This window comes from Leptonychotes weddellii, chromosome 15 (genome assembly GCF_054177405.1).
Source record: "Leptonychotes weddellii isolate Sample4059 chromosome 15, ASM5417740v2, whole genome shotgun sequence".
Classification (NCBI taxonomy): domain Eukaryota; kingdom Metazoa; phylum Chordata; class Mammalia; order Carnivora; family Phocidae; genus Leptonychotes; species Leptonychotes weddellii.
In genome coordinates, this window is record NC_138383.1 from 30,837,952 (window position 1) to 30,862,450 (window position 24,499).

At 37.9% G+C, this 24,499-nt stretch overlaps 1 protein-coding gene across 6 annotated transcripts in view; it reads left to right on the top strand.

The window, feature by feature from the left end:
• The window catches only part of GGNBP2 (gametogenetin binding protein 2), a 32,332-nt gene that overhangs the window by 5,856 nt on the left and 1,977 nt on the right, over window positions 1–24,499 (top strand). For 3 of the 6 annotated variants that reach the window (XM_031018301.2, XM_081805303.1, XM_006747430.3), the window contains 11 exons: window positions 2,238–2,318; window positions 4,196–4,449; window positions 6,514–6,612; window positions 10,795–10,920; window positions 11,009–11,122; window positions 17,866–18,075; window positions 19,137–19,311; window positions 20,518–20,712; window positions 22,526–22,673; window positions 23,471–23,596; window positions 23,677–23,825. In XM_031018301.2, coding sequence (XP_030874161.1) covers window positions 2,238–2,318; window positions 4,196–4,449; window positions 6,514–6,612; window positions 10,795–10,920; window positions 11,009–11,122; window positions 17,866–18,075; window positions 19,137–19,311; window positions 20,518–20,712; window positions 22,526–22,673; window positions 23,471–23,596; window positions 23,677–23,825 — 1,677 coding nt within the window. The remainder of the gene's footprint in view (window positions 1–2,237; window positions 2,319–4,195; window positions 4,450–6,513; window positions 6,613–10,794; window positions 10,921–11,008; window positions 11,123–17,865; window positions 18,076–19,136; window positions 19,312–20,517; window positions 20,713–22,525; window positions 22,674–23,470; window positions 23,597–23,676; window positions 23,826–24,499) is intronic. The other 3 variants (XM_031018302.2, XM_031018303.2, XM_006747433.2) reach the window with 3 other exon arrangements.

The window sequence follows — 24,499 nt, forward strand, 5'->3', positions numbered from 1 at the left end:
TTTTTTTTTAAAGATTTTATTTATTTATTTGAGAGAGAGAGAATGAGAGACAGAGAGCATGAGAGGGAGGAGGGTCAGAGGGAGAAGCAGACTCCCTGCCGAGCAGGGAGCCCGATGCGGGACTCGATCCCGGGACTCCAGGATCATGACCTGAGCCGAAGGCAGTCGCTTAACCAACTGAGCCACCCAGGCGCCCAAGGACCAGGATTTCTAATATTGGGATTATTAATTTTTTAAAAAATTTGAGTAGACTGTTAAATATAAGTACAATGGACGGTATGGATCATTAGTTTTTTTCCCCATATATTTCTGTTATCCTCATGAGTTCATTTAGAGCCACCTTGTTAAAGGAGACCAGTGACCAGTTTTACTTAGTACTGTTGGTGAAGTTAACATATGAAAGTGCATAGAACAACACCCGGTATATGTGACGCTACACTAAATGTCATTATTATTGCTACTACCAGTCTTCGGAGATATTAATAAGACTGTAAGAGGGAAGATTAGAGAGAAGTCAATAAACCTGAAAATGGGGTAATTGTTCCTTGAACCTATGAGATTTGGACATAATAGTCTATGTGTATGGAAGAAGAAACTTCCAGAACAATAAAGCTCTTGAGATGGAAGCATGTCTCTGAATATGGTATAATGAACATAGAATCGGAAGCAAGGAACACTGACTTTTCCCCCTTGGTAATAAACAGTATATATGCATTGTAATAAATTTGGGAAAGGTAGGAACACATAAAGGAAAAACTCTTAATCTTTTCACTGCCTAGAGATAGGCCACATCTAACATGCGTATTTTCTTTTTCTGTAAGAAAGTATACCTGCATACAAACATTTGAATCATTTTGTACATGCAATTTTTGGTTCTGTGAAATACAGTGGTATCCTGGATTGTTGAGTTGGTGCTTGCATCATTGTACATTCTTGGTATCCCCTTGTCTCTACTTCACATATCCTGTGTTCCCCCCTTATCAAATTAAGAAAAGATCTATTCCTTATACTTGTCTTTATTGTTCAGTCCTTAGTTTATTGTTAGAACAAGCATGTTTTAGGGCTGTTATTTCTAATGTGGAGGAAAAAGAGGGTCACGTCTATTAAAGCAGGTCTTTGTGGTGCTGGTTGGTGAAGAAGGAATCTTTTTAAGATCATGTTCAACTGGTTGGGGTATTTTTAGTGTTTTGTTTTTGCCTCAAATGGGTCTCTTTATCATGACTTCACTCTTTGGATATGTAGGAGTTTGTGGTCCTTGTCATCTGGAAATAGAAGTTTGTCCTAGCACAGTATGTTTAATACCTTTAACAATGTTTTAGTTAAGATAAAAATGTGTTACTTTATTTCATTGTTTTGAAAGGCATACTTTTCTTGCTCCCACATTTTACCATCTCTGAAATTGGGATGTTTCTTTCATTTGGTGACATATCTAATAGTTATAAAGGCTCTTTCCTAGTGGTATGTAACCATGGTACTTTCTAAAATGAGTGGTGTCACAGATCAGTGACATGTGCTAATTAGTAGTTCCCCATTATCTGATACTCAGAAACATCCTTTAGCTTTATATCCCTCTTCCTCTGGTAGGGAATTTTGATAATTGAATAAATATCTCTGTATCCTTTTTGTTCCTAATTAGAACAGACATTTAGTATATGCCAGGTATTGTTCTGAGTATTTCATATATGTGTGGTCCGTATGTGTATGGCCATTTGCATAATAAAATTTAGTATATTCCATAATTAAGAGGAATAACTAAAAGTATGTGTAATGTAAAATATCAGGTTATTTTACATATTAATTATTATTATTGGCCTCTGCAACAAACACTTTTAAACATAATTTAATCTTTACAACCTACTCTATGAGAGATATTAAACATTATTACTTAATTTCATTTTACAAATGAGGAAGCTGAAAAATCAAACAGGTTAAGTAACTTGCCCAGAGTTATGACATACTTTTAAGTGGTGGAGCTGGGATTTGAACTCTTGTTTGCCTGACTTCATTGTCCTTGCTTCTAATGACTATACCATTCCTGGCTTTAGAAACTTATGTAACTTGGGTGGTGGTGGTGGTGGTGGTCTTAACTTCTTTTGATGGGGGGGGCGGGGGGGGGAGACTGGGATGTGCAAATCCTGCTTTAGGGATCTATTTCTGTCCTAGGAGTTTATAAAATAGTTTGTAGCACGTGTTCAAAGAAGATAAAATAATTGATTTTCATTCTTTTGCATATTAAGATGGTGATGGAATTCCCTGACAATGTGTTAAATCTCGATGGGCATCAAAATAATGGTGCACAACTAAAGCAGTTTATTCAGGTAATATTTTTTAAACTTAGTGTTTTAAATGGTGTGTGTGTGTGTTTTGAAGAGTCATTTAAAATTTTAGCTTTAAGTATTAGTTTCATTTTACCTGGGGCTCTCTAGGTCTTAAGATTGCACTGAAATTGCTTTCTTTCACTGTTGCTATAGTGAATATATTTATGTACCTGTTATGTGAAAGAGGTTTGGTGGTGGTGTGTTATCACTGTACATGTGCCTATGGCTTTAATTTCACCAAGCCATCTTTCCCAGTTTTTGAAAGATAAGGTGTACAGCTTTTCATTAAGAACGTGTTGGTTTTCTTCTGTAGTGATTGTTTTGTTCAAGAAAAAAAAAAAAAACTTGTACTATGAACTTTATGATTTTTATTTAATTTTTAAGCAGTAGATACCTTATAAAACCCTGTATGTAATCAAGATAATGGAAGGTAAATTGCTATTTCACTTCAAAATTCTATTTCTCCTTTTGGAGAAAACTTTGAGTGAAAGGTTAATGGTAAATGTGAGAAAATTCTTGGGAGTATCTTACCCATCTTTTTTGGTAAAGCTAGAAACACTATTTGTAGTGTAACTAACTCCATCCAGATAGAAGTTACTTACTAGAGTTTTGCCCATTTCTCTACAGCTGTGGTTCTCAGTCATTTTTCTACCTGATTGTCATAACCAACATAACATTCATATGCACCACCATATTACTTACTCACTGCAGGCTTCTACATAGGTAAGATAGGCCTTGTTCTCTCCCACTAATCTGTAACACACCTGTCCATACCTCCATGTTGAGAATTGTTGCTTTACATGATCACCATCCTAACTTGATTCCAGTAGCTAAACATAGTGCGTTGGTAATTGAGAGGAAGACATGGCAAAGCTGTATTCCATCTTTATTTTTTTCTTTGTTTTAAAAAAAATTTTTTTTTTTAAAGATTTTATTTATTTATTTGAGAGAGAGAGAATGAGGGACAGAGAGCATGAGAGGGAGGAGGGTCAGAGGGAGAAGCAGACTCCCTGCCGAGCAGGGAGCCCGATGCGGGACTCGATCCTGGGACTCCAGGATCATGACCTGAGCCGAAGGCAGTCACTTAACCAACTGAGCCACGCAGGCGACCCTAAAAATTTTTTTTAATTTTATTTATTTGAGAGAGAGAGCAGAGATAGCGACAGAGATAGCACGAGAGAGTATGAGCGGGGAGGAGAGGGAGAAGCAGGCTCCTCGCTAAGCAGGGAGCCCAATGTGGGACTCAATGCCAGGACCCTGCCGTCATGACCTGAGCTGAAGGCAGATGCTTAACTGACTGAGCCACCCAGGAACCCTAAAATTTTTTTTTATTTCAATAGTGAGCATACTAAGCTTAATAGTCACTGACCAAACTAAATTTCCAGAGGCAGGGCTTCTTTTTGCTATGCTGAGGCACATACTGCTAGCCCTGACATCCTAAGCAGAGTTTTGTTTTGTTTTGTTTTAAAGATTATTTATTTATTTATTTATTAGAGAGAGAGAGAATGCAAGCAGAGGGAGCGGCAGGCAGAGGGAGAGGGAGAAGCCGACTCCCTGCTCAGCAGGGAGCCCCATGCGGGGCTCGATCCCAGGATCCTGGGATCATGACCTGAGCCAAAGGCAGACACTTAACCGTCTGAGCCATCCAGGCGCCCCAAGTTTTTTAGACCTCAGATGCTAGAACAGAGGGCTTTGTGGAGCAAACAGTACAGCTTGGGCAAGGCCGACTTGTTTTTCTGACTCAGTTGTAGATAGAGATGGCAAGTCCTGCCCATATTGTACTTACTACACAAAGACAGGAACCAGAAGTAGTAATGAAGAGAAATTTTATGTCTTTTTTAAGGACTGTTCTTCATTTTTCTTTTCCTCTTTCTCAGCGACATAGCATGCTTAAGCAGCAAGATCTAAGTATTGCCATGGTGGTGACATCACGTGAAGTATTGAGTGCACTTTCTCAGCTTGTCCCATGTGTTGGTTGTCGTCGCAGTGTGGAGCGCCTCTTTTCCCAGCTTGTAGAGTCTGGAAATCCTGCACTTGAACCCCTGACAGTAGGGCCCAAGGGAGTCCTATCTGTAACTCGAAGCTGCATGACTGATGCAAAGAAGCTTTATACCTTATTTTATGTACATGGGTAAGTATAGTCAATGGGGGTTAGATGACTTTGTTAAAAATTTTTTTTTTTTTTAAGATTTTATTTATTTGCGAGACAGAGAGCATGAGAGGGAGGAGGGTCAGAGGGAGAAGCAGACTCCCCGCCGAGCAGGGAGCCCGATGTGGGACTCGATCCCGGAACTCCAGGATCATGACCTGAGCCGAAGGCAGTCGCTTAACCAACTGAGCCACCCAGGCGCCCAACTTTGTTAAAAATTTTTAAACTTTGTGACAGTGGAAGCTCTTTTACTAAATTTGGTAGTGGCAAAGCTTGATTTCAAAATCAGTAATTTTATTGAGTATCTTCTGTGTGTCAGTGACTATATATATTGTTCTCATATGGAGAGAGGCAGGCAGTAGGCAAATACATGATTTGTCCAGTAAGTTATAAGTAAGGGAGATGAGAATGGTTGGGTGGAATTGATATGGAGGATGGTCAGGGAAGGCCTCTGTGATAAAATGACATTGAGTGTAGACTTGAGTAAAGTGAGTAAGTAAACCTTGTAGATATCTGGGGGAAGACTCAGAAGGAGGAGCAAGTGTAAAGGTTCAAAGGTTGGAGTTTTCCTGGCATGTTTGAAGAACAGTAAGGAAGCCATTGTGGCTGGAGCCAGATGATTGAAGGGAACAGTAATAAAAGATGAGATCAGAAGAGCAATAAAAGGCCTACTTACGTAGTGCCATCCTGAGTTTTTTGTTACTGTTGGTTTTTTTTACTCTAAGACGGGAAGATTTGGGAGTGTTTTGAGCAGAGGAGGGACATGGTCTGACTTGAACACCTCTGTGTTGAGAATAAGTGGAAGGGTGGTGGAAGGGGAGAGAAACAAAGGCTATTTAATAATCCATGCAAGAGATAATGGTGACCAGTATGGTGGTCACAGAGGTAGTAAGAAATGGCTGGATCCTGGGTATATTTTGAGTAATGAGCCCAGTAATATTTTTGGATAGATTGGATATGGAGGACATCAAGGATGATTCTCAGATTTGGGATCTAAACAACAGGACCAGTGGTTTCCATTTACTGAGATGGGTAAGAATGGGAGGAGCAATTTTGCAGAGCTCACTTTTGGACGTGTTAGAGATACCATTTGGGCATCCAGGTAGAGTTCACAGAGGTCTGCCCTAGAGATAAAAATTGGTGTCATCAGCATATATATAGTATTTGAATTATAAATAAACTATACACACACACACACACACGGACATAATTTAAATCTATGAGATGAGATGGTCATCAGAGACTGAATATAAATAGGAAATGAGAAGGTCTGAAGACCAAAGCCCTGGGTTTTTCTGTTTAGAGGTGATGGTAGAAAGTTAGGATTTTTTAGTGTACCTGAGAAAAGGCTTGCAGGGTTTTTGAACAGAACATAATGTAATTTTTGTTTTGAAAAGATCACTTCAGCTGCTGAGTGAAGCCTAGGATGTAAAGGCAAAGGGTGGGAAGCAAGGAGACCATTTGGGAGGTCAGCTATTGCACTTGGCTAAGCTAGAGAGGTGAGTTGGATATCGATGGTAATGGTGGAGGTGATAAAGGGTATGATTCTGGATATATTCAAAAGTTAGAGTTGACAGGCTTTGCTGATTGGTTGGATGTAGGGTGTGGATATTAACTGTACACATTACTATATTTGCATAAAATTTCTGTTGATGGTTTCTCATCAAGGATAGTTTTTATTTAGATATTTTTTGAACGGGAAGGTGGCTGAGAGGTAGCAATCAGTCATAAAATATGTGAGTGTCAGACACACTGCTAGATACAATGCAGATACAGGAATGAATGAGACAGATGCAGTCTAGGGGAATGAGTACATTGAATAGAACAGGTCTCTCTCAACATATTGACAGACTGGGAATGGAATGGAGAAGACAAGTGTACAGATTCTTCCCGGTTAGAATTTGTTTGATGAGAAATTTTCAAGGTAAGTGATGTATCTATAATACTTTAAATATCCTTTGCACTAAAAGGTAGTAAATAGAGATTTTGAAAGTTCTGAAGAAAAATGAATATTAATCAAAATTTTAATGATTTATTTTTGATTAGGTCCAAACTAAATGACATGATAGATGCTATTCCAAAAAGTAAAAAGAACAAGAGATGTCAGTTGCACTCCTTAGATACACACAAACCAAAACCTTTGGGGTAAGTAGAATCGACTATCAAGATGCTTTGTAATTGTTAAGATTATAAATGTTGATTGTATTTAGTAAAAAGAAAAAAAACACTGCTAGTTTTATTAATTAGTTACACTACAACATAGGTTAAAATAAATCTGTCTTCCGATTCTATAAGGCTTTTTTGCATTGAGACTGTGTAGGGTCTGAATATAGATTTGATTTTTCTTTTGGAGATTTTTTTTCCTTATATTAAATATGTTTCAGAGGAAGAAAGTTGAGATCTTTATGGATATTTATTTAGTCAACACTAAGTGTTTCAAAGTAGTGATATCATTATTTGATCTGTATATAGTCATAATGTATAAATTATTTTTCTTGTCTTTCTTACTTCTAGGTCTCCCTAATAATTTATCAAGGATTAAAAAAAAGTCTTGGATCAGTTGTAGCAATGTGTATTTATGTAACTAATCTGCAATTTTGTTCTGGTTAGGTGGTACAAATGCCGGAGACTGCTTTTGCCCCCATCTCCCAGCACATTGTTACATTTGCCCCCTACAAAATTGCTTGAGGTTGCGGGTGGTAAGGAAAAGCCATGGAATTTGAAGGGGGGTTCTAAGAAGTAACTTGTGTTTTGAAGAGAATGGGATGATATAAAACAATACTGGGTTGCTTTAAAAATCAGTTTTTTAATATCTCATTAATAGTGTTGACACCATTGTTGTATAGACCTTTTCCTTCCTGGTAAAAGACCTGGATGACCAGGTGGTGATATGTTAATAATCTATTAACAAGTTTGTTTGTTTTCCTATACTCAGGAACAAGATTTTTAAAAAATTTTATTATGAAAACTGCCAAACACATAGGAAAGTAGAGAGACTATTCAGGAACCTTCCTTCCTACCAAATATCTTCACCCAGATTCAGTAGTGTTATCAAGATTTGTCACGTTTTATTTATCCATCTTTTTCTTTGCTGAAGTATTTTAAAACAAGTCCCAGGCATCATGCTTTTTTACTCCTACATATTTCCACATCTATCTCTAAATACATGGACATTATCTTTCATAACAGTGCCATTATAACACTTAACAGAATTAACTATAATAATCTAATACCCAGGGGCGCCTGGGTGGCTCAGTTGGTTAAGCAACTGCCTTCGGCTCAGGTCATGGTCCCAGGGTCCTGGGATCGAGTCCCACATCGGGCTCCCGGCTCAGCAGGAAGCCTGCTTCTCCCTCTCCCACTCCCCCTGCTTGTGTTCCTGCTCTTGCTGTCTCTGTCTCTGTCAAATAAATAAATAAAATCTTTAAAAAAAAAAAAAAAATCTAATACCCAGTTTAGATTTCCACAGCTTTCTCTAAAAGTGTCTTTTTACATGGATTTGTTAGAATCAGGATCCAGACAAGAACCACAAAGTATATATCTAAATGTGAGAGTACTCTGAACCTTCAGTGAAGCTCTATACAACCTGAAGTGGTTATCAAAAGAAAATTACTTTACATACCTGATTTACCAACATCTTAGAGAATTCCTGTCTTTCTAAATGTAAAATTCAGTCTAGTTTTCTCATTATACAGTATCTTTAACTGAATGACCTGTTGGCTAAAGCCACAGAGTAGTATCGTATTATAAAAAGCCTGCCTTGTGGGTTTTTTGTTATAAATATTCTTCATTGCAGAACCAAAGAGCAACAGATCTCAGTATCTTACACATCTGCTCATTGTTACCTTCCTTCAAAGACCAGTTCTACTTTTGCTCTGGGTTCCATTTCTTCTTGTTCTCAGTGACTTTGCTTTATCAATTATCTTTTGTTAAATTGACATAAGCTATGTTTTCCTAAAAACAAAAACAAACCTCCACAGACTTCACATTCCCCTTCAGCCACAGCCCCACCACAAAGCCAAATGTTTTAGGAGGTTGTTTGCTGAATTATGAAATCAGTATGAGTTGATCTGGAGCACTGTCTCCTAAGGTAGCTTCAGTTATTCCCACATGCCATATGGATAGCAGGCCAGGGAGTACAGTGTGCTTAGGCAAGACTCCCTCTCCTCCACTTTGGATGGCCACTGCCATTGTATGATACTGTGACTCTCCATTTTACGTATTTCCACTGTTATTCCCCCCCTTTCTCTGTTTAGACTTTCTCCAGGGAAGTGTTAACAATTGATTAGGTTTCAACCTAATCAATGGCAGCAATCCAGCTCAGCTTTCCTGAGAGTTCTTGTATCCATGCAAGTAACCCCAAGTTACTGGCTGCCTGGGAGTAAGTTTGAGATCCAGAAGAAAAGTCTGGGCTACATTTGTAGGCCTGTTGCTGATAACTGAAGATTATCTTAGAGAATAGTATGTAACATCTGTCTAGAGAGAGAGTAAGAAGGAAGAATGCTGAGGAATTCATTCAGTTTATTGGTAGAAAAGAAGCTAGTAAAGAAACCTGAGAAAGAGTGGCCAGAGAGGTAGGAGGAAGCCAAGGGAAAAGAGTGTTTCATGGGGGTCTGGTCAGCTGTGTTGAATGCTGCTGAGTCATCAAGGACCCAGAAGTGTCCATTGGATATAGCAACACTGTGATAATTGGTAATCTTGATGACCAAATCTGTGGTTGAGTGGAAACAATTCAGATCAGAATGGGTAGAAAAGTGATTGCGATATAACGTTGTAGTGGATTAAGCTGTGAGAGGAAAATACGGGAGTGGAAAGACTTTTTTCAGAAAGCTTGATCTTGAAAGGAAGGAATGATATAAAGACAGTCTAGAGAGGTTATGGATAAAATCTTGATTTGAACTACAGCATTTTTTTTAAAGGATTAATGCTCTCATGTTCTGATGATATAATAATCATTCCCCAGCTCTGATTTCATGAACCTTTTCCTCAATTGTGAGAACTTGGGTTTGAGAGTTGATCAGTTTTAGGAGATTATGGATCACTCAAGCATAATTAGAGAAAGAGGAAATATGGGCGTTGAGACTAGAAGGATAGAACATGGAAGACAGAGGAATGGTAGAGGTCTTTGTTTCAAATTAGAGTGCTGAACCTTGCTTGAGCCCTTGTGACAGGGAATAGGGAGTTGAAATGTACGGATGAACTTAAAATGGTGGGCAGGGAGTTGAGAAATACCTGTTTAGCTGTATAGAGTAGGTTAAGTAAAGATACAGAGGTTTTTCCATCTCAAGCACCAAGGTAACGAATTTCTAGGGCTGCAGTGAGACCTGCAAAGGAATAGGCAGGAGCCAGTTGTTCAGAATCATGAAATAATCAAGAAGAATATCATTGAATGGAATAGAGACACACATTTCTCTTGGAATTTACATCTGCAACAAAGCAAAATGCATGACCAGCGCTACATTGAAACCTGTGGGGGAGGGAGAGTCTGGGAAGTTTTTAGTAAGTTTTTTAAAAATTATTTATATAGGGGCGCCTGGGTGGCTCAGTTGGTTAAGCGACTGCCTTTGGCTCGGGTCATGATCCCAGGGTCCTGGGATCGAGCCCCGCGTCGGGCTCCCTGCTCGACGGGAAGCCTGCTTCTCCCTCTCCCACTGCCCTGCTTGTGTTCCCTCTCTCGCTGTCTCTCTCTCTCTGTCAATTAAATAAATAAAATCTTTTAAAAGTAAATAAAAATTATACAGTATTTATTACTGATATAGGCAGTGTAAAGTGTTCATCTTAGTGTGCTCTCTTTATTTCAGTAAGTGTAAAAATTTGTTTACTATAATTAGATTAATCTAATTTTTTTTTTTTCCTCAGCTACTTATAAATGTGAAGGTAGATAAGAGTTTTGTTGCCATGGGTTAGATATAAAACCACATTAAGTAGATCAAAACTTTTTAGAATTTTCAATTTGTGGACGATTGATCCATGTTTATAGGTGAAAATGTTGTTTTTTTAGTTCTGTTGACTTTAAAGCATTCCAAGTAGATTTGCTCATAAAATGCTTAGTATTTTAATGAGTTGGTATCTTGATAAATGTAAATGTTGTTAAATTGTGTCAAATAAGCTTAATAAGTTGAGCAGAAATTTTTATGTAAAGGTATGAGCATATGTTTAAATAGTATTTTAATATGGTTAAAATGAATATGTAATTATATACAAATTTGTAAACTTATTCTACTACTATAAATGTATTAAAGAGTTGATGATTTTAATTTAGACTATAGAAATTACGCCTTCAGATCATCTCAGTGTCACTAAGCTTTGTACTATACTGTACTACAGTGAAGGGAGCAGTAGCAGTGTCAGTTCAGAGAAGTTAAGTACAGATAAGAGAAGTAGTGAAGACCACAGGAAGGACAGCAAGTGTAGGATCATTTTCCATTATGGACCTTTCCAGGGAACAGCCAGGTAAAATCAAGCAATCCTTTACTCTGCCTTTTTTAATGTTTTACCCTTATCTATTCCTCCTTTCACTAGTATTTGTTTCTTTCTGCAGAGGTTGTTGGATGGACGTATGGGAACTAATGTCCCAAGAATGCAGGGATGAAGTAGTTTTAATTGACTCTAGTTGTCTTTTAGAAACACTAGAAACATATCTGCGAAAACACAGGTAAGTCTAAAGGTCATCACATTATAGTTGGAAGGTGCCTTAGTGCTCTCTCAGTCATCCAGATCGACCTGTTACCTCCTTCATATAATAGCACTCCAGTCTTCCCATTAATACCTGCTGCTGGGCAGAGCTTAATGTTAGGGTAAGCAGTTCCTTTATGGGATGACTCTCAGTGTTAGCCTTCTTGTGTTGAGCCGGCATCTCCTCTTTTTGTAATTTTTACCTGTTGGTTCCCGGCCAGTAAAGTGTACTTAATTGAGTAAAGTGTGCTTAATCACTTTGGAAACTCTATAGTGTTTCTTGTTTTTATGGTAGAAGCATTTCATGTTGTCATTTTCAAAATTAAAGTTTAAATTAGCAGCTTTCATTTAGTAATATTTTGAAAGATTTCTTCTATAATTGTCAAGACCTAAAAATAGAGTTGGAATTTGTGTGGTTCGTGTACTAAAAAAGTAACTTCAGGTTTTTCTTTTTAGAAAAATAGAATTTTTTTTTTTAAGATTTTATTAGAGAGAGAGTGCACAAGCGGGGAGAGGGACAGTGGGAGAGGGAGAAGCAGCCTCCCCGGTAAACAAGAAGCCCAATGTGGGGCTCCATCCCAGGACCCCGGGATCATGATCTGAGCTGAAGGCAGATGCTTAACCGACTGAGCCACCCAGGTGCCCTACAAAGGAATTTTCTCTAAGTGTCATTAACATTTGGAAATTTGTAGGGAGGGAGAGTGCAGTAGGAAAGGAAACTGGTAAGGGAGTTATCTAGAGATGGTGTTCTTGGGGGGAGCTGTACTCTTTTAATATAAATTCATCAGTTATTTGGTATGTGATTGTGTGTTTGTTGATGTGGGACGTAAATATTTACTTTGGGGAAACTTCTAGAAAACATACGTGAATGATAAAAACTAGCGTTATCAAGATTCGTGTTTATATGGCAGTGAGCTAATGACTTAATCTGCATACTAAGTTTATTCAATGTTTTTCTTTTTTCAGTTACAAACTTTCGTGTTTATTTGCCTTTTTGGCTGATTATACCCAAGAGAATAGAGAATATGTCAAATATTTGTAGTTTTGTTGGAGAGGGATTATACCGACAAAAAACATATTTAAATATGTAGGTCCATTATAGATTCCTTCCTCTTTCAATATGAATTGATCCTTATATTCAATATTAATTGGTCCATCCAAAAGATAACTTTTTGGGCTGATAAATTACTAGTTATAAGAGCTAATGTTTAGGAGTTTCCTATAATGGTTGTAGGTGCTTCCTGTATTTGGATGGCAGTATTTTATGCCTATAAGAAGGTGGAGTCTATTTGATAAATACCTGAAGGGTGGGGAGAAGTACGATTAAGAGAGATTGCTTTGGGGCGCCTGGGTGGCTCAGTTGGTTAAGCGACTGCCTTCGGCTCAGGTCATGATCCTGGACTCACAGGATCGAGTCCCGCATCGGGCTCCCTGCTCAGCAGGGAGTCTGCTTCTCCCTCTGACCCTCCCCCCTCTCATGTGCTCTCTCTCTCACTCTCTCTCTCAAATAAATAAATAAAATCTTTAAAAAAAAAAAAGATTGCTTTGAATCTGGGTTCTACTGATTATAATTTTGTACAAGTTACTTGACTTTTCTTTGCCTCCATTTTTTTCTTAAGACAAAAATAATGATAGTACTGATTAATTGTAGGATTAAATTTGTCATGGGGATAGACGATACACAGTCAGGCTTACTTAGAACAGTATCTGGCTGGGAATGCAAGCTGGTGCAGCCACTCTGGGAAGCAGTATGGAGGTTCCTCAAAAAGTTGAAAATAGAGCTACCCTATAACCTAGCAATTGCACTACTGGGTATTTACCCCAAAGATACAAATGTAGTGATCTGAAGGGGTACCTGCACCCCCATGTTTATAGCAGCAGTGTCTACAATAGCCAAACTATGGAATAAACCCAGATGTCCATCAACATGAATGGATAAAGATGTGGTATATATACACACTGGAATATTACGCAGCCATCAAAAAAAAAAAAAAGAAATTTGCCATTTGCAACGATGTGGATGGAACTAGAGGGTATTATGCTAAGTGAAATAAGTCAATCGGAGAAAGACAATTATGATACGCGGAATTTAAGAAATCATAGGGGAAGGATCATAGGGGAAGAGAGTTAAAAATGAAACGAGATGAAACCAGAGAGGGAGACAAACTAGAGACTCAGTGTTAGGAAACACACTGAGGGTTACTGGAGGGAAAGGGGCTGGGGGGATGGGGTAGCTGGGTGATGGACATTGGGGAGGGTATGTGTTGTGGTGAGCGCTGGGTGTTGTGTAAGACTGATGAATCACAGACCTGTACCTCTGAAACAAATAATACATTATATGTTACTTAAAAATAATAATAATTAAAAATATATATAAATAAAATGTGAATATATATATAAAATTTTTAAAAAAATGTATCTGGCACATAGTAAGCACAGTAGTGAATGTTTGCATGCCAGATTTGCAAGGTCTTGTTATTCCTATGTATCTAGTTCTTGTTTTAGGTCCAGTTTGAGTTTTTGAGGTCCGTATAATCAGCTGAAAATGATTTCTAAATGTCTGAATAATGGGGGCGCCTGGGTGGCTCAGTCGGTTAAGTGTCTGCCTTCAGCTCAGGTCCTGGTCCCAGGGTCCTGGGATCGAGTCCCGTATCGGGCTCCCTGCTCAGCGGGGAGTCTGTTTCTCCCTCTCCCCGTGTCTGCTGCTCCCCCTGCCTGTGCACGCACACACACTCTCTCTCTCTGTCAAATAAAATCTTTAAGAAGAATGAGTAATGTACCTTTTTGGCAGTTCTGTTTTATTTAGTGGACTTTTCTGAGTACTTTATAATAAAGATTTGATGGGGAACTGGGGTGGCTCAGTCTGTTAAGTGTCCAATTCTTGATCTCAGCTCAGGTCTTGATCTCAGGGGTGTGAGTCCAGGCCCCGTGTTGGGCTCCATGCTGGGCGTAGAGCCTATGTATAGTAAAGATATGATAACACTAGCCAGTTAAGTATTATGGTAGTACATGATTAGAAATAAAGTGTTAAGAAACTGAAACCTCTGCCTTAAAAAATGTTTTTTACATTTATGTGCAAGGTTACTTTTGAAAACATGAAAAATCAGTTTCATTCTTACTGCTTCCATATAGTATTTTTAAATTGCTGTTTACTTATGCTTATGATTATGTACAAAGATACATTAAACTATGAGGATTTAAAGTAGTAAAATAGGGGCGCCTGGGTGGCTCAGTCGTTAAGCATCTGCCTTCAGCTCAGGACACGATTCCAGGGTCCTAGGATCGAGCCCCGCGTCGGGCTCCCTGCTCTGCAGGAAGCCTGCTTCTCCCTCTCCCACTCCCACTCCCCCTGCTTGTGTTCCTGCTCTCGCTATCTCTGTCTCTGTCAAATAAATAAATAAAATCTTTTTAAAAAAAATTTAGTAAAATAAGGGGAAAATATTTCAAGTTTTATTATTGTTACTGTATGACATCTAACCATTTATTTACCTGAAAATGTAAACTTACCTTTTATAACCTGAAAACATGGAAGTATTTGTTATTTCTGCATCGAAGTCTTTCTTCTCCCCCTCAAGGGGAAGACTTTTTTTTTATTGTGGTAAAAAAAACATAAGTTTACTTCTTAAACAGCTTTTAAGTAAACACTACATTACTATTCACTATGCACATTGTTGTACAGTAGATCTCTAGAATTTTTCATCTCGCATGATTGGAACTACACCCATTGAACAACAATTCCCCATTAACCCCTTGACCCATGCCCTGGCAACCAGAGTTCTGTTTTCTGTTTTTATGAATTTGATTATTTTAGATAACTCTCATATGGGAATCATTCGGTATTGGTCTTTTTGTGATTGGCTTATTTAACTTAGCATAAATCCGTGCTGTAGCATATGATGCAGAATTTTCTTCCTTTTTTAAAGCTCTGTAATAGTCCCATTTGTGTATATACCACATTCACCTATCAGTGGACATTTGGTTGTTGCCCCTACATCTTAGCTATTTGTAATGATACTACAATGAACATGAGTGTGCAGATATCTCTTCTTTTGGCTATATACTCAAAAATGGGATTGCTGGATCATATGATAGATGATAGTTCTGTTTTCAGTTTTTTTTAGGAAATGCCATACTCTTTGCCATTATTGGCAGCACTATTTTACAGTTTCAGCAACAGCAGTGTCAAGGGTTCCAATTTCTCTACATCTTTGCCAACACATGTTGTTTCCTATTTTTTTAATAGTGGCTATGCTAACAGGTATAAGTAGTATCATGTGGTTTTGATTTGCATTTCCCTGATGATTAGTGATGTTGAGCAACTTTTCATATGCTTGTTAGCCGTTTGTATATCTTTGGAGAAGTGTCTATTCATATCTTTTGCCCAATTTTTAATTTTTTTTGTTATTATTGAGTTGTAGGAGTTCTTTATAAATTCTGGATATTAACCACTTATGCAGTATGTGGTTGCAAATATTTTCTCTCTGTGGTTGTCTTTCACTCTCTTGTTTCCTTTGCTACACAGAATTTTTTTTTTTTTAAGATTTTATTTATTTATTTGACAGAGACACAGCAAGAGAGGGAACACAAGCAGGAGGAGTGGGAGGGGGAGAAGCAGGCTTCCCGCTGAGCAGGGAACCCGATGTGGGGCTCGATCCCAGGACACCTGAGCCAAAGGCAGATGCTTAACGACTGAGCCACCCAGGCGCCCCGCTACACAGAAGTTTTTAAGTTTGCTGTAGTTTTATTTGTCTATTTGCTTTTGTTCCCTGTGCTTTTGATGTCCTATCCAAAAAATCATCACCTATTCATTGTCATGAAATTTTTGTTCCTGTATTTTCTTCTAAGAGTTTTGTAGTTTCAGGTCTTAATGTTTAGGTCTTTAATCCATTTTGTGTTAATTTTTGTATATTTCTGTGTTATTTGAAGCATTAGTGAAACTGATTTAACTTGTCAGCATTATTGCCTGTGTTTACTAAGTGGGTTTAGGGACTGTATTAACATATATTCATTTCAAGAAACATACTTAGAGGGGCGCCTGGGTGGCTCAGTCGTTGAGCGTCTGCCTTCAGCTCAGGTCATGGTCCCAGGGTCCTGGGATCCAGCCCCACATCGGGCTCCTTGCTCAGCGGGGAGCCTGCTTCTCCCTCTCCCACTCCCCCTGCTTGTGTTCCCTCTCTCGCTATGTCTCTCTCTGTCAAATAAATAAATAAAATCTTTAGAAAAAAAAAAAAGAAACATACTTAGATGTGTGCATCAAACTAATGTGTGGCAGTATAAGGGTAAATGCAGTAGGAAGTGTAAATTGCAAATATAGGAACACGGGAAGGCTGAATTCTAGTTACAGGTATTGCAGAATGTGTCTTTAAGATGGACATGATTTAGGCAAATGGAGCAGGATCTGGAAAGGGGTGGGGAGGAAGCAGAAGAAACAAGACTTTGAAGTAGGGACACATCTGCTATGTTCACAGTAGTCCATTGTCTGTATGGTATGTGTACAGGAGCAGGGTAAATTGCCTAGGCAGGGGGAATTGGAAAGAAGACCTATAAGAGATGTAAGAAATAACTGATACCAGTTGGCTCCACGCCTAAAAGAGGATCTAAGAAGTTGGGAGTTAACTGAGGTTTTCTTCCTGGGTGACTGTATGAATGGTGGTGTTCTTAACAGGTTTGTAAGGGAACATTCATGTTGCCCTTGGTTTTGGAGAGGAAGTTTAACATGTTGCCTATTGTACATCTGTGATGTCCCCTATTTTTCAGTATGGGTTTAGCCCTCAGGCAAAGGCAGAAGACTTGAACAAGAGCTGTAGAGGTGAGAAGTACACATGTTGGCTGAAGCCATTGGAATAGAAGAGGTCACCTAGAGAGATGAATTTAAACTAAAGAGATTGAAATTTCCTCATTCCACCACAGCTGATCTTCTCAGAGATGCAGTTATTAATTTTATGAGCCTAGCATTTTTATCAGACCAAGTTGTTTCTTGTTTCAGGAAATCAAAGCTAAAGAAACAAGGCTCTATTTTTTTTTCTGATTGAATAATGTTTGGTTTCTAAAAGAAAATGTCATCATCCTCTACATTCACACTCTCTTCTACACTTTTTTTCTCTTCTACTTTTGCCGCTGAAATTTAGACTACATTTCTATGTATATATTGTCAATATTATGATTGTGTATTGAGGAACATGCATTTTTTTTAAGAAGAAAATTTTTTGGAAGTTATTAGTAAACTAAAACTACATGTGCGACTTTCCTGTTCTTCTTGCCCCATTACCTAGTGAGGTGTTAAAATGTTGTAGCAAAATTTGGACTCAAGGTTTACTGATTGAAGATAGCTATTTTCAGAGGCTAAAAGGAGAGGGATTCTTTGAGTCACTGGTTGTGGCCTCTTGTTTTATTTCCGACTTGTACAAATAGCTCTTGAGGTGGAGATACTCTAGTCCTTGGCAACTATTTTCTGGACGTATATTTTATGAATGAGCAGGTATATATCCATCTCATTCTTTTAGGTCCACATATCTCTCTCGTTTAAGAATCATTTGCAAATGGAGATCTAGCTATACTCTAATCCCTAAATTTGTATTTCTCTTACATGTGTATGTTTTAAATGTGTGTTTGGAGGATTTTTTTTAATACTCCATATGGTAGGGGAGTGTCATTGTCTAGTACACTGTTTCATGAAATAATTACGCAGCAAGTTCTTAATTTTGAAGTTTTTCTTTTCAACAGGTTTTGCACTGATTGCAAAAATAAAGTCCTCCGAGCATACAATATCCTTATTGGTGAACTTGATTGCAGCAAAGAAAAGGGCTACTGTGCTGCACTTTATGAAGGTTTGCGGTGCTGTCCACACGAGCGGCACATACACGTTTGCTGTGAAACAGACTTCATTGCACATCTCTTGGGTCGTGCTGAGCCAGAGTTCGCAGGAGGGTATGAGTATGTAATTTGCTAGAATGGGCTATCTAGCGCTTTGCTTCATTTTATTACTGAAAGTTTATTTCCATCACCTTTTGCCTCAGTACATATGATATATGTATCAATTAAAGTGTGCCTGTAAAGATTTTGCTTTCTTTAAAGTATGCATTTCTTAATTGACTGAGTAAAAATAGGTAGGGAGAAAGTGTTGTGTTCATTTCAGTCCTCTGCTCCTTGTTGCTTGAAGTAGACAGGCTTTTTTTTGGCTTTCATTATTATAGATTATCATTTTCATTTGAAAATGATTAGAAGGCATTTTCCCCCCTCCATCCATGCATTTCCATGTTTAAATTTTGTTCATAATGATGGTTTTTGCATAGGAAGGAAGGTCTTTGCAGCAGGGGGTTAAATACTTTATTGACTGTAATTCATGAACTGTATATATTATTATTGAATTGCATAAGAACCTAAAATTTTATCTCTGGCTTTATTATGAAAATAAAATTCAGAGAAAGTTGTTCTAGAATAAATTGAACCCATTTTTCTTTGTGTTTTGTATATCAGCTCTCATTTGAGTGCCTACTTTCTGCTAGGCATTTAGAACATGAAGACTTATCACTGAAATTCTGTGAACACTTCTACCGAAGACTAGCCTGGAGGGCTTTTGTCCATGATTGAATCACGTTGGCATTTCTCCATTCCCCCTCAAAAAAAAAAAAAAAAAGAAAGAAAGAAACAAGTAGGCATTTGTTATAATAGGTGAAAGGAGCTGTAATGCCTACCTCTGAGCTGGACACATATATGACTTCTCTGTGCCCAAAAAACCATCTCTTCAGGGCCAGTTCCTGAATTATCTTATTTTTAGCAATATTAGGACTGAGTTCTGCCTGCATGTGTATTTCTTATTGGTTATATACATGTGTGCTTGTATGTTTATGTGTATATTGAATTTGAATGTATAACTGGCTTGTTATTAGATATGCAAATTGTGTTTAAAACCTGAACTTAAAGAAGTCTTACCTGTCTTTTACTGTTACGGTAAAGGGTATTAGGAATTATGTGTGATTTATTCTCCTTTACAGGAGAAGAGAAAGGCATGCTAAGACAATAGATATAGCTCAAGAGGAAGTTCTGACCTGCTTGGGAATTCATCTTTATGAAAGACTGCATCGAATCTGGCAAAAACTACGAGCAGAGGAGCAAACATGGCAGATGCTTTTCTATCTTGGTGTTGATGCTTTACGAAAGAGTTTTGAGGTAAGAACAGTGGGCTGCTTCAGTGTCTAAGATTGCTTAGTCACATTATTAGACTGAATGTTAATATAAGCCACCAGTCTGATTTTGCCTCAGAGGCCTGTGATCCACTAATAGTGTAATGGATTTGGATAGGTTCGGGAAGGAGAATTGGAATCTAGAAGTTGTTTGTGGGTTTTTCTTAGTTTTTTAATCCTCTTATTCTGCCAACTTTGTTTTTAGACTTTCTCAGAGTAGAAAACTGAAGTTGATGATTATTTAGCAAGATGTTGCTATCAAATATATCTAATAAAAAGTTAAAAGCAGTCCCAAAATAAGCAATAAAATTAGAAACCTTTAATGAGTCTCAGCTTGCCTGCTGATGTCCAGTAGCCTCTTTATATTGCTGTATTGGGTTTAGCGCTTATGATTTGGTGAATTTTTTTTTTTTTTTTTTTTTGTTCTAGTCTCAGCACATAAAATAATTGGCTAGTGAACATTTTGTTACATTCTAGGGCATGGTCGTAACCCTTTAACTGGGTCACAGATCCCTTTTGAGAAGAGTGTGAAAGCTATAAACCCTTTTTTCAGAAGCCCATCCATGAGCTTAAACATTGTTCTGGGGAGTCTGAGGAGATTTGTACTAGTTCTTGCTGAACACATTTCTGTTTCTTTTCTCTCTGTATGTTTGTGACTTCAGAAACTAGATCATCTAATCAGGTTAGATAGTCTTCTCATTGTGTGAAGAAATTAATGTTTACTCGCTGCATTAAAAATTTTGAAATTTGAAACTAGAATATTGCTGGTTTGGAATAGGAGTGTGTATAAGTCTGGCTTTCCTGTAGGGATTAGTGGTATATTCACTTGCTGTGGATTTTAAGATGTCATCATTTAAAGTATTAAAATTGAAGATTCTTTATGGGGATGCCCTGTAGAATTGCAACATGAATTACCTGTCTGTGTGTGGTATCATTTAAAATTAGCAAGTGAGGAGGGCGGAAATTAGCAAGTGAGGGGCACCTGGGTGGCTCAGTCGGTTAAAGGTCTGACTCTTGATTTCAGCTCAGGTCTTGATCTCAGTCGGGGTCGCGAGTTCAAGCCCCGAGTTGGGCTCCATGCTGGGCATGGAGCCTACTTAAAAAAATAAAATAAAATTAGCAAATGAGAATTTCCATGGAAAATAGAGGAAGTTTTGACCAATATTCATTCTCAACTTTGTTTTTATAATAGATGACTGTGGAAAAAGTACAGGGTATTAGCCGATTAGAACAACTTTGTGAAGAATTTTCAGAGGAGGAACGAGTAAGAGAACTCAAGCAAGAAAAGAAACGCCAAAAACGGAAGAATAGACGAAAAAATAAATGTGTATGTGATATTCCTACTCCCTTACAAGCAGCAGATGAAAAGGAAGTAAGCCAAGAGAAGGTAATATTCCTTAATTTTGACTCATAATTATGTAGTATTGCTTTTTGCTAGATTTTGGCATTTTTACTATGCTTTTCCAGAATGTGAGGAGCTGCAGCTTGTGTATTGGCTTTTTTCCTACTACAAAGCCAAAGTTTTTAATGTGATGTATTCGTTTTATAATGTTCAGTAGTTATCTTTTTACCTGATCTTAGCATGTTGTTAGATCAAATGTGGAAAGTTAACTCCATGCATGACCTAGAGCAGTTCTTTTTGGCCTCAGGATCCCTTTGCATTCTTAAAAATTACAGTGCCCAATGTGCTTTTTGTTTATATGGATTATACTTATTAAAATTTACTGTATTAGAAATTAAAGTGGATAAATTTAAAGTTTTTAAAAAATAATATAAGCCATATTATACGTTACCATGAATAACATTTTTTGAAAAATGTCACCCCCGCCCCAAAAAAAAGAAGTGAGAAGAGTGGCATTATTTTATATTTTTGCAGATCTTTTTAATATTTGGTTTAAAAGGAATTAGATGGATTCTCATATCTGCTTCATTTAGTCTATTTCCATATGTTGCTTGGTTGAAGCATATGAAGAAAGTCTGGCCTCACACAGAAAAGGGAGGAATATTTTAATATAAACTTTTTCAGATAGTTGTGGCTATTCTTCTTTGGCATTACAACTTAACAAGTGGTAGTTTCTTAAAGATTAGTTATGATATGGAACCTGGCACCTGTCAGTGACCTTTTCATAACTCAGTTAAATTAAAATCCATTATTCAGTCTTGCACTTTGAATAGATCTTTTACTCATGCATGATTCTGTAACATCATGCATTGGTCATTTGAAAGATACAGGTTTACCGAGTTATGCAGATCTTGCCAGATACTGACATTTCATTACATAACATCACATAATCATGTTAAAACCACTACTGATCTCATCAGAAAGGTCTTTTAAGTATTGGGAAGCTTCAAGCTCATTGTGCTTGTGTATACAAGTTTTCAAAATTCTGATTGTGATTTGAAAGTTTGAATTTTATCACTGACAGCAAATACTGTCCATTGTTTTCCTTGAGGTGATGGGCTGATTTCATTTTTGAGAAAATGTCTTTTAAGTGTCTGAGTCTGAATAACCACGGTTTGTCTCTCATGCTTTCAAGTAAAATTAATGTTCCAGGATAAAAAAACACCTAGTTCAGTTTATAACTCAAACAGTTGCTCAAGTGCTCTTCCTTGACACAACCGTTGTACTTTGGTATGCAGCAAAAGTGCTTTAAGCGTACTTCCTGTTTGTCACATAGACTATTAAAAAGGCATCTACTCGTGAGTTGATACTTAATAAAAATATTTTTATTATCTTCACCAAATAAATTCATAAGTGGAGTATCTACTTACTGATTTCTAAGAGTGCTTGACAAGTAAAGAATATAGTGACTGTTAGTACACTTGGATTGCCACTGCTTTGACTTGTGCTAAGTACCAGCAACTTTTCCCCACCATTGCTTTTGTACTGTCTGTCAGTGTAAGTGTCAGTACAGTGAAAAAGGCGATTCGCATCTTGGTATTCTGATGAAAACAGTTTTGACCCTAGGAATCAGTCTACACTTTGAGAACTACTCTCCTGGATTTTCCTGATACCGTTAACTCTTAACCTTGCTTTTAGTTGTTTCATAGTCTTGATCAGTGGGTTAGTGACTTTTTCATGAGAATAATTTTTTCAGTTGTTAACCTCTTAGCTCCTAATTAGTTGATGTTAAGGAAATTAAAATGTATCCATTATGAAGGTAAGACTTTTTACTATCCCTTAAAATTGGTCCTTAAAGGAAACAGACTTCATAGAAAACAGCTGCAAAGCCTGTGGCAGCACTGAAGATGGTAATGGTTGTGTAGAAGTCATTGTTACCAACGAAAATACGTCCTGTACCTGTCCTAGCAGCGGCAATCTCTTGGGGTCCCCTAAAATAAAGAAAGGTAACCAAATACAGTTATGTTTTTTCTTTTTTCTTTTTTTTTAAGATTGATTGATTTATTTTAGAGAGAGCACGAGCGGGAGGGGCCTAGAGGGAGAGAATATCCAGCAGACTCTGCACTGAGCGTGGAGCCTGACGTGGGACTTGATCCCACGACTCTGAGATCATGACCTGAGCTAAAACCAAGAGTCTGATGCTTAACTGACTGCGCCAGCCAGGTGCCCCTCTTTTTTCTTTTTTATGTAGGCTTCATGCTGGGTGTGGAGCTCCAACATGGGGCTTGAACTCACGACCCTGAGATCGAGTCCTGAGCTGAGATCAAGAGGGCTTGATGCTCAACCGACTGAGCCACCCAGGCACCCCCACCCCCATATTCATTCTTTCTTTTTTTTTTTTAGATGTAAGAGGTTTTTTGGGGCGCCTGGCTGGCTCAGGCGGTAGAACGGTCAACTCTTGGTCTCAGGGTTGTGAGTTCAAGTTCCACATTGGGGATAGAGATTACTTAAAAAAAAAAACAAAACTTGAAAAAATTAGAAAATAAATAGAGGTTTTAGAGATCTTATAACTTAGACACTTAATATTTCCTTTTTCTTGGGGTACCTGGGTAGCTCAGTCAGTTATTAATTTGATGAAAACAAAACACCGTAAGCCCATAATCATGTTTTCATTATTTAATTTACTTTCTATTTTCAGTAAGCCATCAGTTTTGAAATTTTTCTGTAGTCTCCAGTTGGTTCACTCTTTGTGTAATATATTTATTGGTATCTTAATTGTAACTCTCAACTGATTTATTCTCAGGCTTATCACCACACTGTAATGGTAGTGATTGTGGATATTCATCTAGCATGGAAGGGAGTGAAACAGGTTCTCGGGAGGGTTCGGATGTTGCCTGCACTGAAGGCATTTGTAATCACGATGAACACGGTAGGTTCAGATTAAGCTTCCCAATTACTTCTACTACACGGCTGATTTAAGCACATAAATGAGATTATTGATTTCTGCAGGTGATGACTCCTGTGTTCATCACTGTGAAGACAAAGAGGATGATGGTGATAGTTGTGTTGAATGTTGGGCAAATTCTGAAGAGAACAACACCAAAGGAAAAAATAAAAAGAAGAAAAAGAAAAGCAAGATGTTAAAATGTGATGAACATGTAAGTGTTATAATTCTTAAACCTTTGCTGTTGAGGGGAGAGCAACCTGTTTTCCTTGGAGTAGCCGCTTAGTTGCTAGTATTTATTATTATTTGAGAATGAGTACCTTTCGAATGCAGTTCCTATTGGTTGCTTGTCTTGTGAGGTTTGTATGCATGTGTGTCTGATGTGGTCATTTGACCAGCAGTCCATGTGAGTCATAAATCCAATTCATTCTTTTCATAATACTTTTTTTTTAAGATTTTATTTATTTGAGAGAGAGCAAGAGCACGAGTGAGGGGCAGAGGGAGAAGCAGGCTCCCCACCAAGCAGGGAGCTCAATGTGGGGCCTGATCCCAGGACCCTGGGACGATGACCTGAGCTGCAGGCAGACGCTTAACCGAAAGAGCCACCCAGGCGCCCCACTTTTGTAATACTTTTAAATGAATTAGCTATGTAATCTTGAGCAGTTTGCTTGATATTAGTTGTCCCATCTTTGAGGAGAGAATAGTCCCTATCAGATTAAGTTCTGTGAAGATGAAATGAGATGATATTGATGGGTTAGCATAGCGTCTGGTATGTTGTCAGCACCTGCTAAATGCCGGCACTGCTGTTGCGCAACATTCCTTCTAAGAAGTTAACACACTCTTAGTTAACGGACCTTTTTTTTTCCTTTCTTTAAAGAGTAATTGCTA